This window comes from Bombina bombina, chromosome 1 (genome assembly GCF_027579735.1).
Source record: "Bombina bombina isolate aBomBom1 chromosome 1, aBomBom1.pri, whole genome shotgun sequence".
NCBI classification, from domain to species: domain Eukaryota; kingdom Metazoa; phylum Chordata; class Amphibia; order Anura; family Bombinatoridae; genus Bombina; species Bombina bombina.
In genome coordinates, this window is record NC_069499.1 from 981,776,670 (window position 1) to 981,789,498 (window position 12,829).

The following is a 12,829-nucleotide window of genomic DNA, read 5'->3' on the forward strand; positions in this document are numbered from 1 at the left end:
CCTTACCAGCCAAGCTGGAATACGGCACGTACATCGCAATATTAGGGAGCTGATTTCGAACCCTAATTATAAACATATTACTTGGGAAAGAACTCAGGAATTCGTTCCTTAATAAGAACAACCAAACTAATATAAGCTTAAAGTTTTAGTCTTAGAACTCAATCTTGAAGCCCAGAGTAACAGTTAAGAATTGAATCCAATTATAAAACAAATAATTGATTATCTTAGAACAAAAGAAACATGGATTTTTTTTTTTTTTTTTAAATCACAAAATTCTTCTAGCTAAAATAGCTAAAGACATAGATTAACCCTCATTTGCGAAAATATTCAATAAAATGAAGACACAAATGAAATTATTAGCATGATAGTCCAGTTTAAAGGACCAGTCAAAACAGTGGACTTGCATAATCAATAAATGCAAAACAACAAGACAAATGCAACAGCACCTAGTCTAGTAAATGTTGTCCCTTAACAATGCTAACATAAATCATAATCTGATACTTGATCTTAAAGTAAACAGAAAAAATGAAGCAATTGCAATATCCAAATAAATCACAGGACCAAGAAAAGTACCTGAAACTAAATAATTTTCCATAAATAAGATACAACTATCTAAAGGAAAATAAATACTATTTTGCTATAGAAACAATAGCATAATTAGTAGAAGTAGAGATAGCCCCAATAAATTGGAGAACCCTCCAAATTGAATTTAACTGCTGGCAAAGAATATAGTTTAAAACCTTTGAAGAAGGAATAAAAGAAAATTCTCAGCCTATTCCATTCCCTAGAATGGGGAATTGGAAAGAAAACCTCTGAAAACACAAAAGAAATAAATAGGCAGAAATAGTGTCAGCTAGTCTTAAAGAACTAGTTACCTTAATATCCAAAATAATCAACACCTTTTCAACAAAGAACAAATGTACTTTAATAATAGAAAAATAATAAAAAAGTAGATTTGTTAGTGTCAACATCTGATGAAGAAAATTTCTGAAAGAGAAAAAACATCATCAGAGAAGGATAAATCAGTATGTTGTTGGTCATTTGAAATTTCAATAATTAAAAAAGAAATGAAAAAGACCTAAGAATTTTATTAGAAGGCACGAAGTCAGACAAAGCCTTTAAAATAGAATCAGAAAAATATTTCTTATAAATCTTCGAAATATTTCTTGTACATAAGATGTAAGAATGGAAATATATAAAGCATAAATACTAATGGATTCTGTATGTAAAAGTATATCATAATAACTTATTACAAACCATAGCTAAAGATAAACATTTATAACATTTAAAATAAATGAACTTATCTTTGGTAGAACTGAAACTCAGTTAAGCGTTTTTCCAGAAGTGGCTTCTGATTCAGGGTCAATCTGAGACATCTTGCAATATGTAATAGAAAAAACAATATATAAAGCAAAAATGATCAAATTCCTTAAATGACAGTTTCAGGAATGGGAAAAAAATGCCAATGAACAAGCTTCTAGCAACCAGAAGCAATAAATAATGAGACTTAAATATTGTGGAGACAACAATGACGCTCAAATTTTCTAGCGCCAAAAAAGCCACCCACATTATTTGGCGCCTAAATGCTTTTGGCGCCAAAAATGGCGCCACATCCTGTAACGCCGACATTTTTTGGCGCAAAAACGTCAAAAAAATGACGCAACTTCCGGCGACACGAATGACGCCGGAAATGACAAGAAAATTTTTGCACCAAGAAAGTCCGAGCCAAGAATGACGCAATAAAATGAAGCATTTTCAGCCCCCGCGAGTCTAACAGCCCACAGGAAAAAAGTCAAATTTTAAGGTAAGAAAAAATTGATTTATTCATATGCATTATCCCAAATATGAAACTGATTGTCTGAAATAAGGAACGTTGAACATCCTGAATCAAGGCAAATAAATGTTTAAACATATATATTTAGAACTTTATATAAAAGTGCCCAACCATAGCTTAGAGTGTCAAAGAAAATAAGACTTACTTACCCCAGGACACTCATCTACATGTAGTAGAAAGCCAAACCAGTACTGAAACGAGAATCAGTAGAGGTAATGGTGTATATATAAGAGTATATCGTCGATCTGAAAAGGGAGGTAAGAGATTAATCTCTACGACCGATAACAGAGAACCTATGAAATAGACCCCGTAGAAGGAGATCATTGAATTCAAATAGGCAATACTCTCTTCACATCCCTCTGACATTCACTGCACGCTGAGAGGAAAACCGGGCTCCAACCTGTTGCAGAGCGCATATCAACGTAGAATCTAGCACAAACTTACTTCACCACCTCCACAGGAGGCACAGTTTGTAAAAACTGATTTGTGGGTGTGGTGAGGGGTGTATTTATAGGCATTTTGAGGTTTGGGAAACTTTGCCCCTCCTGGTAGGAATGTATATCCCATACGTCACTAGCTTATGGACTCTTGCTAATTACATGAAAGGTCTTAAGACTGCTGCTCCTTAACTTGTCTGCCACCTCTGAGGCGGTGAACAGCAATCAGCCCCATCACATACAATCGGTTTGATTGACACCCCCTGCTAGCCGCGAATCTGCCGGGGGCGGCATTGCACAAGCAGTTCACCAGAAGTGCTTGTGCAATGTTAAATGCCAACAGCGTATGCAGTCGGCATTTAGCGATGCAGAGCGGACATGATTCGCAATAGTGAATTATGTCTGCCCGGGATATGATAAATCTACCCCAATGTGTGCAGAGTTTTCGCAATTGCAAAAAACAGATTTGCCGCACGACTTGTAATCTTGCCCTAAGTCTTTTACTGTAAGCAATTATGTGTGGTACCAGCACCCGTGTGATGAGCATATTTACCCACTCGTAGAAGGTGTAGATGTTCCTATTACTGGAAGCCCTGGAGGAGGCTTGGGAACTTCTCAGCTACATCCTTGCTCGGCTGTGTGCAAAAACTTTATAATTTATAATAATTTAAAATTATATTGCACCAGTTCAGTAATATAGACCCTCTCTTCTGGGAACTACCCATTGAGGGTGATCCAACACGAGAATAGATATAAAATAAAAAATTAACAAACACCTCTCTCACTCCTTGCCCTCTCCATGATGAGACAAAAAAAATACTACTGGGAGAGAAGGGAAAGTAGGAGGGATATATGTAAAGCTCTGGTAGGATGTCTTTACCTCCTCCTGGTCGCCAGATGATGTAATCCCCAAGAGTAAGGATCGTGGACTCTCAATACCATTAGAAAGAAATAAGGTTCCAGCAGCCCAATTCCTTTATATAATACATATTATAAAAAATGCATTTTGCAATATTTTCCTGGCTATTATGTACAACGTACAACACTGAGTGTACCTAGTAATATAATATATGCTAAGTGGGTGCCCATATTTATAAACTTTACACATACCTAAAAAGCATCCACACTACTGGACTATCTGCAGAAAAATACTGCTTCCAGTAGATACCCAATCCAGTGCTGTACACGACAGCAGAGGATCTTTGTATGTGAAGTATAACGATGATACAACAGGAGGAGGCTAGGGACCAATCCCTGCAACACCTGTAGCAAGACTGTGACTAACTCCCACTGGGTATAAGGGAGAAAAGGGCTTCAAATTGGTCTGAGGACAACTCTCACAGAAGAACATCTGGAGCATCTCAATTCTTCACCTTCCTCCTGCTGGGGCAAAGATAAGACTTTTACCAGTGAGGTGGGAGGCGTTTTAAGGGCTCTTGGAGATTTGTGAATCTTGGTGGCTAGGAGTGGAATTCCCAGAAGTAATGGCTCATGGACTCTGACCACCTATATAAAAGACAAGGATGTTAATTTTTTTTTTTTAAATATTTTTACTTATCTGGCATGTTATTCAATAGCAACACAACAGAAATGTCCCTTTAACATGGCGTGCCTATTCATGCGCAATACCAGCTTAGCAACCACCCATTGATAATGCATAAAGACATATATAAACTCACTTCTCACCTTCTATCTCTCTCCATACGATTATGTTTTTCTCTGCGCTGAGAAGACGCTCCCTGCTGGATGCCTGAAACCTTCTCACTCACATTTGTTTGCACAAATTGCAAAGTGTTCTCTGGTCCAGGATTTTGAGCATCTGTATTTTGTATCTCTCTAGGAAATTGCCGTTCCATACTGCTGTCGAACTGTGGTATGTATCCATGACTCCTCTTGTTCACTGACTGTTTGCATAAAGCTTCTTTGTAGAAAACAGTATGAACAGTTAGAAATAAGCAGTTTCTTAAATACAGCTTTTAAAAAATAATAATAATTTGGTGTTTTGACGACTAAAAGCTTATTACTGCAGGACTTTCCTGTTCTATGTTCACCTGTGCTCACACTTAAAGTGATGGTAAATTCACTTCCATAACTTCACATAGTCTGAAAACTCTTCTCCTAACTAGCATATTGATATGCTTATTTTGTTCCAATGTCAAATCTACTTTTAATACTGAGCGTTTTTGTCAGGCTCCGTTACCTGATTCAATGCAGCCTCTCTGAATAATTTTCCCTTAAGCTTCTTTGACTGGCAGCTCTTTCAGCCAATCAGAGCCTCACCATGTGTGTATGTATTGTGTACTTGTAAAGCGCGGCCAATCACCCGTAAGGGTCTCAAGGCGCTGCTCATTTTATCGACCTCGGAAGGATGAAAGGCTGAGTGGACCTCGCCAGGGATCGAACCTGCAACCCTTGGGTTGCTACAGAGCTCAGCCACAGTGCCTTAGCATGCTGAGCTATCTACAAAGCAAACTCAGGCTGGAGTTTGAACTGCGCAAACGCAACTATTACGCTATTTGCGCAACATATGTTCACAGTAAGCAGCCTCACTGTTTATGGTGCGCAAATAGCGTAGCAGTTGTATTTGCGCAGTTCAACTTCCAGCCTGAGTTCCAAACACGAGAGCGTGCTGTTATTAACTTACATGGGGCGCATGGTGAGGCTCTGATTGACTGAAAGAGCTGCCAATCAAAGAAGCCTAAGGGAAATTATTCAGAGGCTGCATTGAATCAGGTAACAGAGTCTGACAAAAACGCTCAGGATTAAAAGTAGATTTGACATTGGAACAAACTAAGCATATCAATATGCTAGTTTGGAGAATAGTTTTCATACTATGTGAAGTTATGGAAGTGAATTTACCATCACTTTAAGCTAAATTACATATTGTCAGTCTCACCTATCCCCATGGTGTCAAAAAAGTATTAGCACTTTTAATAGGAATGAAAATTGCACTTAATCACTCTGCTCACATTTTTCTTTTACATATTAGGTCACAGATATACTCCTGCTGATGCTGCCCTGTGAGTAAATATATATTGCAATAACTCCAGTTTTTATTTTCTGAGTATTAGAAGAACAGTGCATGAAAGCAGATTTGGGGAGCAATGCACCCCTGACATAGGATAAATGGGGTTTAATAGGTGCTAAATACATGTTTACTATCTCCTATTTGAATTTAAAGGTACTAAAACCCCATGTAATCAGAATACTTTGCTGTAATGTTGCAATAAATAAACATACAGGCCTAATGTGAAAGCTTTCTAAATGAAAAGCCCCCCCACCCCCTACCTCTTGCTGATTTGGACTTGTTAATTAAGTAAACAAGACTTTAACCCTGTCATTTAGTTAACCAAACTTAAATTGTTTTGCAATATGTTATCTTCTCACCTCTGCGTAAAACAATTAGGCAGAAATGTTGCAGGGTTGACTTTCATTTCTCAGCATCAGAAAACCCATAACTTTTGGGGTACAATTACAGGATTAGGAGCTAATTTTTTACAAAGCAAATGTCAAAGTGTTTCATGTCCCTTTAAGTCATACCATGTGGATTTCCTACAATGACTGGTTAACCCCTAAGTGACCAGACCTTTTTTCAATTTCCTTACCGTTAAGGGCCAGGGCCAGGGCCGCCATCAGGGGGTGACAGGGGTGACTCCTGTCATGGGCCCAATGAGCCAGGGGGGCCCCATGAGGCAAGAACTAAAAAAAAAAAAATTTTTTTTTTTTTTTTTAAATTTTGGCAGCCACCAGTGGGTACTATAGCAGAGTGCTAATTGAGCATGGGAAATGTTATAACAAGGAGTAAAGTATTAGCATTTGAGAGGATTTCTTAGTGTGCACTAAACCACTATGCTTAGTGTGAGACAGACTTGGCACTTTGTACAGTGTGTGCCTGAGTCAGACGGCAGATCACTTTCATTTGAAGAGGAGGTAGGACTTACTTAGCAAATGTTTTTTATTTCTTTGTGCAATTTTGGATTGTAACTTCAGTGTGGTAGTAGTTGTATGGTGGGGCTAGGGGTCCATAAAAACACATTTTTTTAGCAGCAGTGTATTTATGATTATTTGACAATACTGTAGAAATTCTATATTTAAAACCATGCAGAAATGTTTCCTCCTCAATACACAAATGGTAGATGCCCTTTTGGCAGATATGCATTTTACACACACACATATATATATATATATATATATATTACATTCCAGTTTACTGCCCCTTTATGCAAGGACTTTCCAGATGCAAGGAGGCATTTTATCTAAGATTTTTACATCTGCATAAAATTTTATACTCTCAGACTAAGATTGCTCAGTGTTTGAAATGAGACAGGTTAACTTAAAACTGTTCAGTTTACACTACAGCTGACTTAGTTTTGAAATACATACCAACAAGCCTTTTAACCAGATCTAATGGTATGAGTACCACAGCTTATGGTCCCACCAAGACCATATAGAGTACAACATTTTCAAAATCCATAAGTACAGCTGACAGATGGGAAAATTTGTACACTATATTTGAAGTGGTGCTCTTGGTTGGGGAAAATGGGAAAAAAACAAACAAACATATGTCAACCTTTTAAAGGTACTTTTCTTCATCTAGCCATCTACCCAGCTCATTAATGTACAATTTTGAATTCACAGAATTATTTTTGTTTGCACATTTACAAATACGATTCTTTAAAAAGTGATCTCTTAATTTCTGCATTTTTTTTTATCATGCATGTCACACACTGTTGATTTAGGGGATGCAAGGTGCATAAATGATACCTCCTGTGAGTGTTTCTGTGGGTGTATATGTTTATGTCTTTGTGCTTTGGTTTGTGTCTCTATGTGTATGTATTTTTTATCTGTGGGTCTCTCTGTGAGGGTGGGTGTTACCGTGTGTATGTCTTTGTGCATTTTCTGTGGATATCTGTGAGGGTGTGTGCATATGTCTTTGAGCTTTTTCTATGGGTGTTTCTGTGAGGGTGTTTGTGTGTATGTATGTATGTATGTCTGTGTTTTCTGTGGGTGTCTCTGTGAGGGTGTGTGTATGTCTTTGTGTGTTTTCTGTGGATGTCTCAGTGAGGGTGTGTGTATGTATGTCTTTCTGTGTTTTTAACGTGGTTGTCTGTGTGTGTGTGTGTGTGTATGTCTTTGTGTGTTTTCTGTGGGTGTCTCTGTGTGTGTATATGTCTTTGTGTGTTTTCTGAGGCTGTCTCTGTCGGTGTTTCCTTGGGTGTATGTGCAAGTTTGAGTTTGTGTGTGTGTGTCCATTGTCTGTTCCTTATTAGGACATTTTGACCTTACTACTAATTATCACATCTTTCTACAGACTTTGAGACTAACAAGACCTTTCCGGAAGTAACCACTCCACCATTTAACCTTTAAATTATTGTTTAGGCAGTTCAGGGCCCTTCCTTTCAGCCACTGCATGCTGTTGTCATAATTTAGTTGTCATCTTCCTTTACAAAAAGATAATCAGAACTACATATTTTGTTTTCTAAATCTCCTTTTTTTTTTTTTTACAAAACTGTAGTTTACCTCATTACTTGTCAGGTCAATGAAAACAAGTGCTAAGTGTCTGTTTGGGTTTCTGTGTCTGAGTGTGTTTCTTTGCGTGTCTGCTAGAGTGTCTATATGTGAATCCTTATTTGTGAGTGTGTTTGTGTGTTTCAGTGTCTGTGTGTGTGTGTATGTTACTACCTTTACAACATTTCCAAGTTTAAATAGACAATTAAGAATAAAGTGCATATACATTTTAGTAAAACATTGCACATGTCAAAGGAGGGGGGCCTGATCAATGGTTGAGTCAGGGGCCCCAAAATTTCTAGTGGCAGCCCTGGCCAGGGCTATTTTTACATTTCTGCTGTGTTTGTGTTTAGCTGTAAATTTCATCTTACTCATTTACTGTACCCACACATATTATATACTGTTTTTCTCGCCATTAAATTGACTTTCTAAAGATACCATTATTTTCATCATATCATATAAGTTACTATAAAAAATTAAAGAATATGAGGAATTTTTTATTTTTTTTTAAACCACACTTTTTCTATGACCCCCAAAATCTTACACATCTACAACCACCAAAACACCCATGCTAAATAGTTTCTAAATTTTGTCCTGAGTTTAGAAATACCCAATGTTTACATGTTCTTTGCCGTTTTTTGCAAGTTATAAGTAGCACTTTGCTATTTCCAAATTTTTTTTTTCAAAATTAGTGATAGTTACATTGTAACACTGATATCTGAATAACCCTTCACATGTGTATATATATATATATATATATATATATATATATATATATATATATATATATTTAGTAGACAACCCAAAGTATTGATCTAGGCCCATTTTGGTATATTTCATGCCACCATTTCACCGCCAAATGTGATCAAATAAAAAAAAAAGTTAACTTTTTCACAAACTTTAGGTTTCTCACTGAAATTATTTACAAACAGCTTGTGCAATTATAGCACAAATGGTTGTACATGCTTCTCTAGGATTCCCATTGTTCAAAAATAGCTGACATAGCTTCGTCTAAGATCTTTTGGCTTATTCATTGACTGAGACTCAGGAACTGTTGAACAATTTACAGGCAAATCAAAAATATAATCTTTATGCCTCAACTCTCCAGCCATACATATTTTATTTGAAAATGTTACATAAGAATTTCATTTGAGTGCCACAGAGGATAGGGATATAACCGAGTTAAAACTTGAATGGGAAGAATATGGGCCAGTGGAGTTATATTTGAAAGATATTTATAGCCAAATGAATGACAAAACATGTTATAGAGAGCAATCCTACAGATCAATTTATGATGAGCTATCAGAATATGGTCATAACAGTTAAATGTGATCATTACTTGAAAAGCAATTTCAGATGTTACTAGTATTGACCCCTTGTGCCATATGGATGTAGGTACTAAGTCACACCAGTGTACGGCCAACACAGAGGCGCATGCTGTAGTCCCTGCTGTCCGTTTAGACAGCAGAAGAAGCAAACAGGAGGCAGAAGGCATCAATCTTCATCGGAAGCCAGATCACTGAACGTTACAGATTGTGACACTGTCTGTGTCGCCAAATTGAATGAACAGCGGATATTCATATACAACCCCAATTCCGAAAAAGTTTGGACAGTATGGAAAATGCAAAAAAAAAAAAAAAAGAGTAATTTGAATATTCAATCCACCCTGTACTATATTGAAACCACATTAACACATTATTTGATGTTTTACTTTGTGTATCTAATTTAGGATTTTTTTTAGCTTGAGCAGGATCTATTTTGTTTCTATAGATCAATTAAGCTAAATTAATTTGGTCAACAAAAATTCTAGGGATATACAGTATATAACAATAAGAATATGGGTACTTTGTCTCTTAGAAAATTGCAGCTTATTAATAAGAGCATTGTGCCAAAGTGTTGATACATTTATATCCATAATAACAATGATATAAACAGATTGAGGGGTTTATCTCAGCTGTTTGCGTGCATCAGGTTTACCATTCGTATTACAAGTGGAAAGCAGAAGCGTGAGCGCAATCGCGATTTACCCTAGAATGATTACTGTGTCCTCTAAGCTCTGGTTAAGTGTTTCTCAAAACAAAAAAGTGTCACAAAACACATAAAAAATACATAACAATGTACAGTTACACTCATAATAACACTATCTAATAAAATTATTTAAAAAAAATATTACACAAAAAGTTAGAAGGGCTCAAAGATATGAGGTCTCAGGTGTTAATAAAAAGGCAGGCAAAGGTCCTTAAAATAGAGATACATACATGTCTATATATGTGTGTGTGTGTGTGTGTGTGTATATATATATATATATATATATATATATATATATATATATCGAAATGGTAAAATGTGTGCACTCTCACCACCAAACTTCGAGTGCTGTTTCCAGGCATATAAAAGATTAGTGAAAAAGCACTCGCTGGACTTTGGACAATTTCATTTTGATCTATCAAATAACTGAAGGACACAGTAATATTTCAGTAGTGAAATGAGGTTTATTGGATTAACAGAAAATGTGCAATTTGCATCAAAAGGAAATTAGAAAGGTGCATAAATTTGGGCACCCTTGTCATTTTGTTGATTTGAATACCTGTAACTACCTAGCACTGATTATTTAGAACACAATTGGTTTGGTGAGCCCATTAAGCCTTGAACTTCAGACAGGTGCATCCAATCATGAGAAAATGTATTTAAGATGGCCAATTGCAAGTTGTTGTTCTCTTTGACTCTCCTCTGAAGAGTGGCAACATGGGGGCCTCAAACAACTCTCAAATGACCTGAAAACAAAGATTGTTCAACATTATGGTTTAGGGGAAGGCTACAAAAAGTTATTGCAGAGATTTAGGCTGTCAGTGTCCACTGTAAGGAACATAGTGAGGAAATGGAAGACCACAGGCACAGTTCTTGTTAAGGCCAGAAGTGGCAGGCCAAGTAAAATATTGGAGAGGAAAAGGCAAAGGGTGGTGAGAACGGTCAAAAACAGCCCACACCTCCAAAGACCTACAATATCATCTTGCTGCAGATGGTGTCACTGTGTATCGTTCAACAATTCAGCGCACTTTGCACACGGAAAAGCTGTATGTGAGAGTGATGCGGAAGAGTCACTTAAGGTATGCAAACGAACATTTGGACAAGCCAGCTTCATTTTGGAAGAAGGTGCTGTGGACTGATGAAACAAAGATTGAGTTATTTGGATATAACAAGGGGCGTTATGCATGGCGGCAAAAGACAAAAACTTGCAACCAACAGTAAAATTTGGTGGATGTTCCATCATGCTGTGGGGCTGTGTGGCCAGTGCCGGTACTGGGAATCTTGTTAAAGTTGAGGGTCGCATGGATTCCACTCAATATCAGCAGATACTTGAGAATAATGTTGAGGAATCAGTCACAAAGTTGAAGGTACGCCGGGGCTGGATATTTCAACAAGACAACGACCCAAAACACTGCACAAAATCTACTCTGGCATTTATGCAGAGAAACAAGTACAATGTTCTGGAATGGCCATCCCAGTCCCCAGACCTGAAAATCATTGACAATCTGTGGGGTGATTTGAAGCAGGCTGTTCATGCTCGGCAACCATCAAACCTAACTGAACTGGAGATGTTTTGCAAGGAGGAATAGTCCAAAATACCTTCATCCAGAATAAAAACACTCATTACAGGCTATAGGAAGTGTAAAGACTGTTATTTCAGCTAAAGGAGGCTCTACTAAATATTGATGCAATATTTCTGTTGGGGTGCCCAAATTTATGCACCTGTCTAATTTTGTTTTGATGCATATTGCACATTTTCTGTTAATCCAATAAACCTCATTTCACTACTGAAATATTACTGTCCTTCAGTTTTTTTTATAGATCAAAATGAAATTGCTGATCCAAACACCCAATTATTTATAAATGAAAATCATGGAAATTGTCAGGGGTGCCTAAACTTTTGTATACGATTGTACATACACAGCTATGGCCAAAAATATTGGCACCCCTGCATTTCTGTCAGATAATTGACCACTTCGCACAGAAAATTGTTGCAATTACAAATGTTTAGGTATTTTCATGTTTATTTCTTTTGTTTGTATTGGTATGACACAAAAAAGTGTAGAAAAAAACCCAAATCTGACACATTCCATGAAAAACTCAAAAAATGGACTGGACAAAATTATTGGCACCTTCTCAAAATTGTAAGAAATAATTGCATTCCAACCTTGTGATGCTCCTGAAATCTGTAATTAAACTCACCTGTATCAATTAACAGGTGCTGACAATATAGAGATCACACCGGCAACCAGTTAAAATGGTGAAAAATGTATTCAACCTTTCTGTTGTGTGTCTGTGTGTGCCACACTGAGCATGGAGAAGAGAAAGAGCAGCAAAGAATTGTCTGAGGATTTGAGAACAAAAATTGTGGAAAAATCATTGACAATCTCAAGTTTACAAGTCCATCTCCAGAGATCTTAATGTTCCTGTGTCCACTCTGCGCAACATTGTCAAGAAGTTTACAGCCCAAGGCACTGTAGCTAATCTCCCTGGACGTGGACGAAAGAGAAAAATTAATCAAAGATTGCAAAGAAGGATTGTTTGAATGGTGGATAAAGAACCTCAATCATCTTCCAGACAAATTCAAGCTGACCTTCAGGCACAGGGTACAAATGTGTCAGCTCGCACTATACGTCGCTATCTGAATGAAAAGGGATGCTATGGTATGAGACCCAGGAGGACCCCACTGCTGACACAGAAACATAAAAAGCCAGATTGGAGTTTGCCAAAACTTACCAGAGGAAGACAAAATCCTTTTGGGAGAATGTGCTTTTTGGTAAAGCCCATCATTCTACTGTTTTAAAAAAAAGAAATGAGGCTTTTAAAAAAAAGACTACAGTCCCTACAGTCAAACATAGTGGAGGTTCACTAATCTTTTGGGGTTGCTTTGCTGCTTCAGGCACTGGATGTCTTGACTATGTGCATGGCATTATGAAATCTGAAGACTACCAAAGAATTATGTGGTGCAATGTAGCGCCCAGTGTCAGAAAGTTTACCCAAAGTCCACATCAAAAAGCACCCA

The 12,829-nt window shown here is 37.2% G+C and overlaps 1 protein-coding gene across 1 annotated transcript in view; it reads right to left on the bottom strand.

Annotated features, from left to right (window-relative positions):
* Positions 1–12,829, bottom strand: part of TCFL5 (transcription factor like 5) — a 450,805-nt gene that overhangs the window by 196,533 nt on the left and 241,443 nt on the right. Inside the window, exon 4 of the mRNA XM_053716082.1 lies at positions 3,958–4,192. Within this exon, the coding sequence (XP_053572057.1) occupies positions 3,958–4,192 (235 nt within the window). The remainder of the gene's footprint in view (positions 1–3,957; positions 4,193–12,829) is intronic.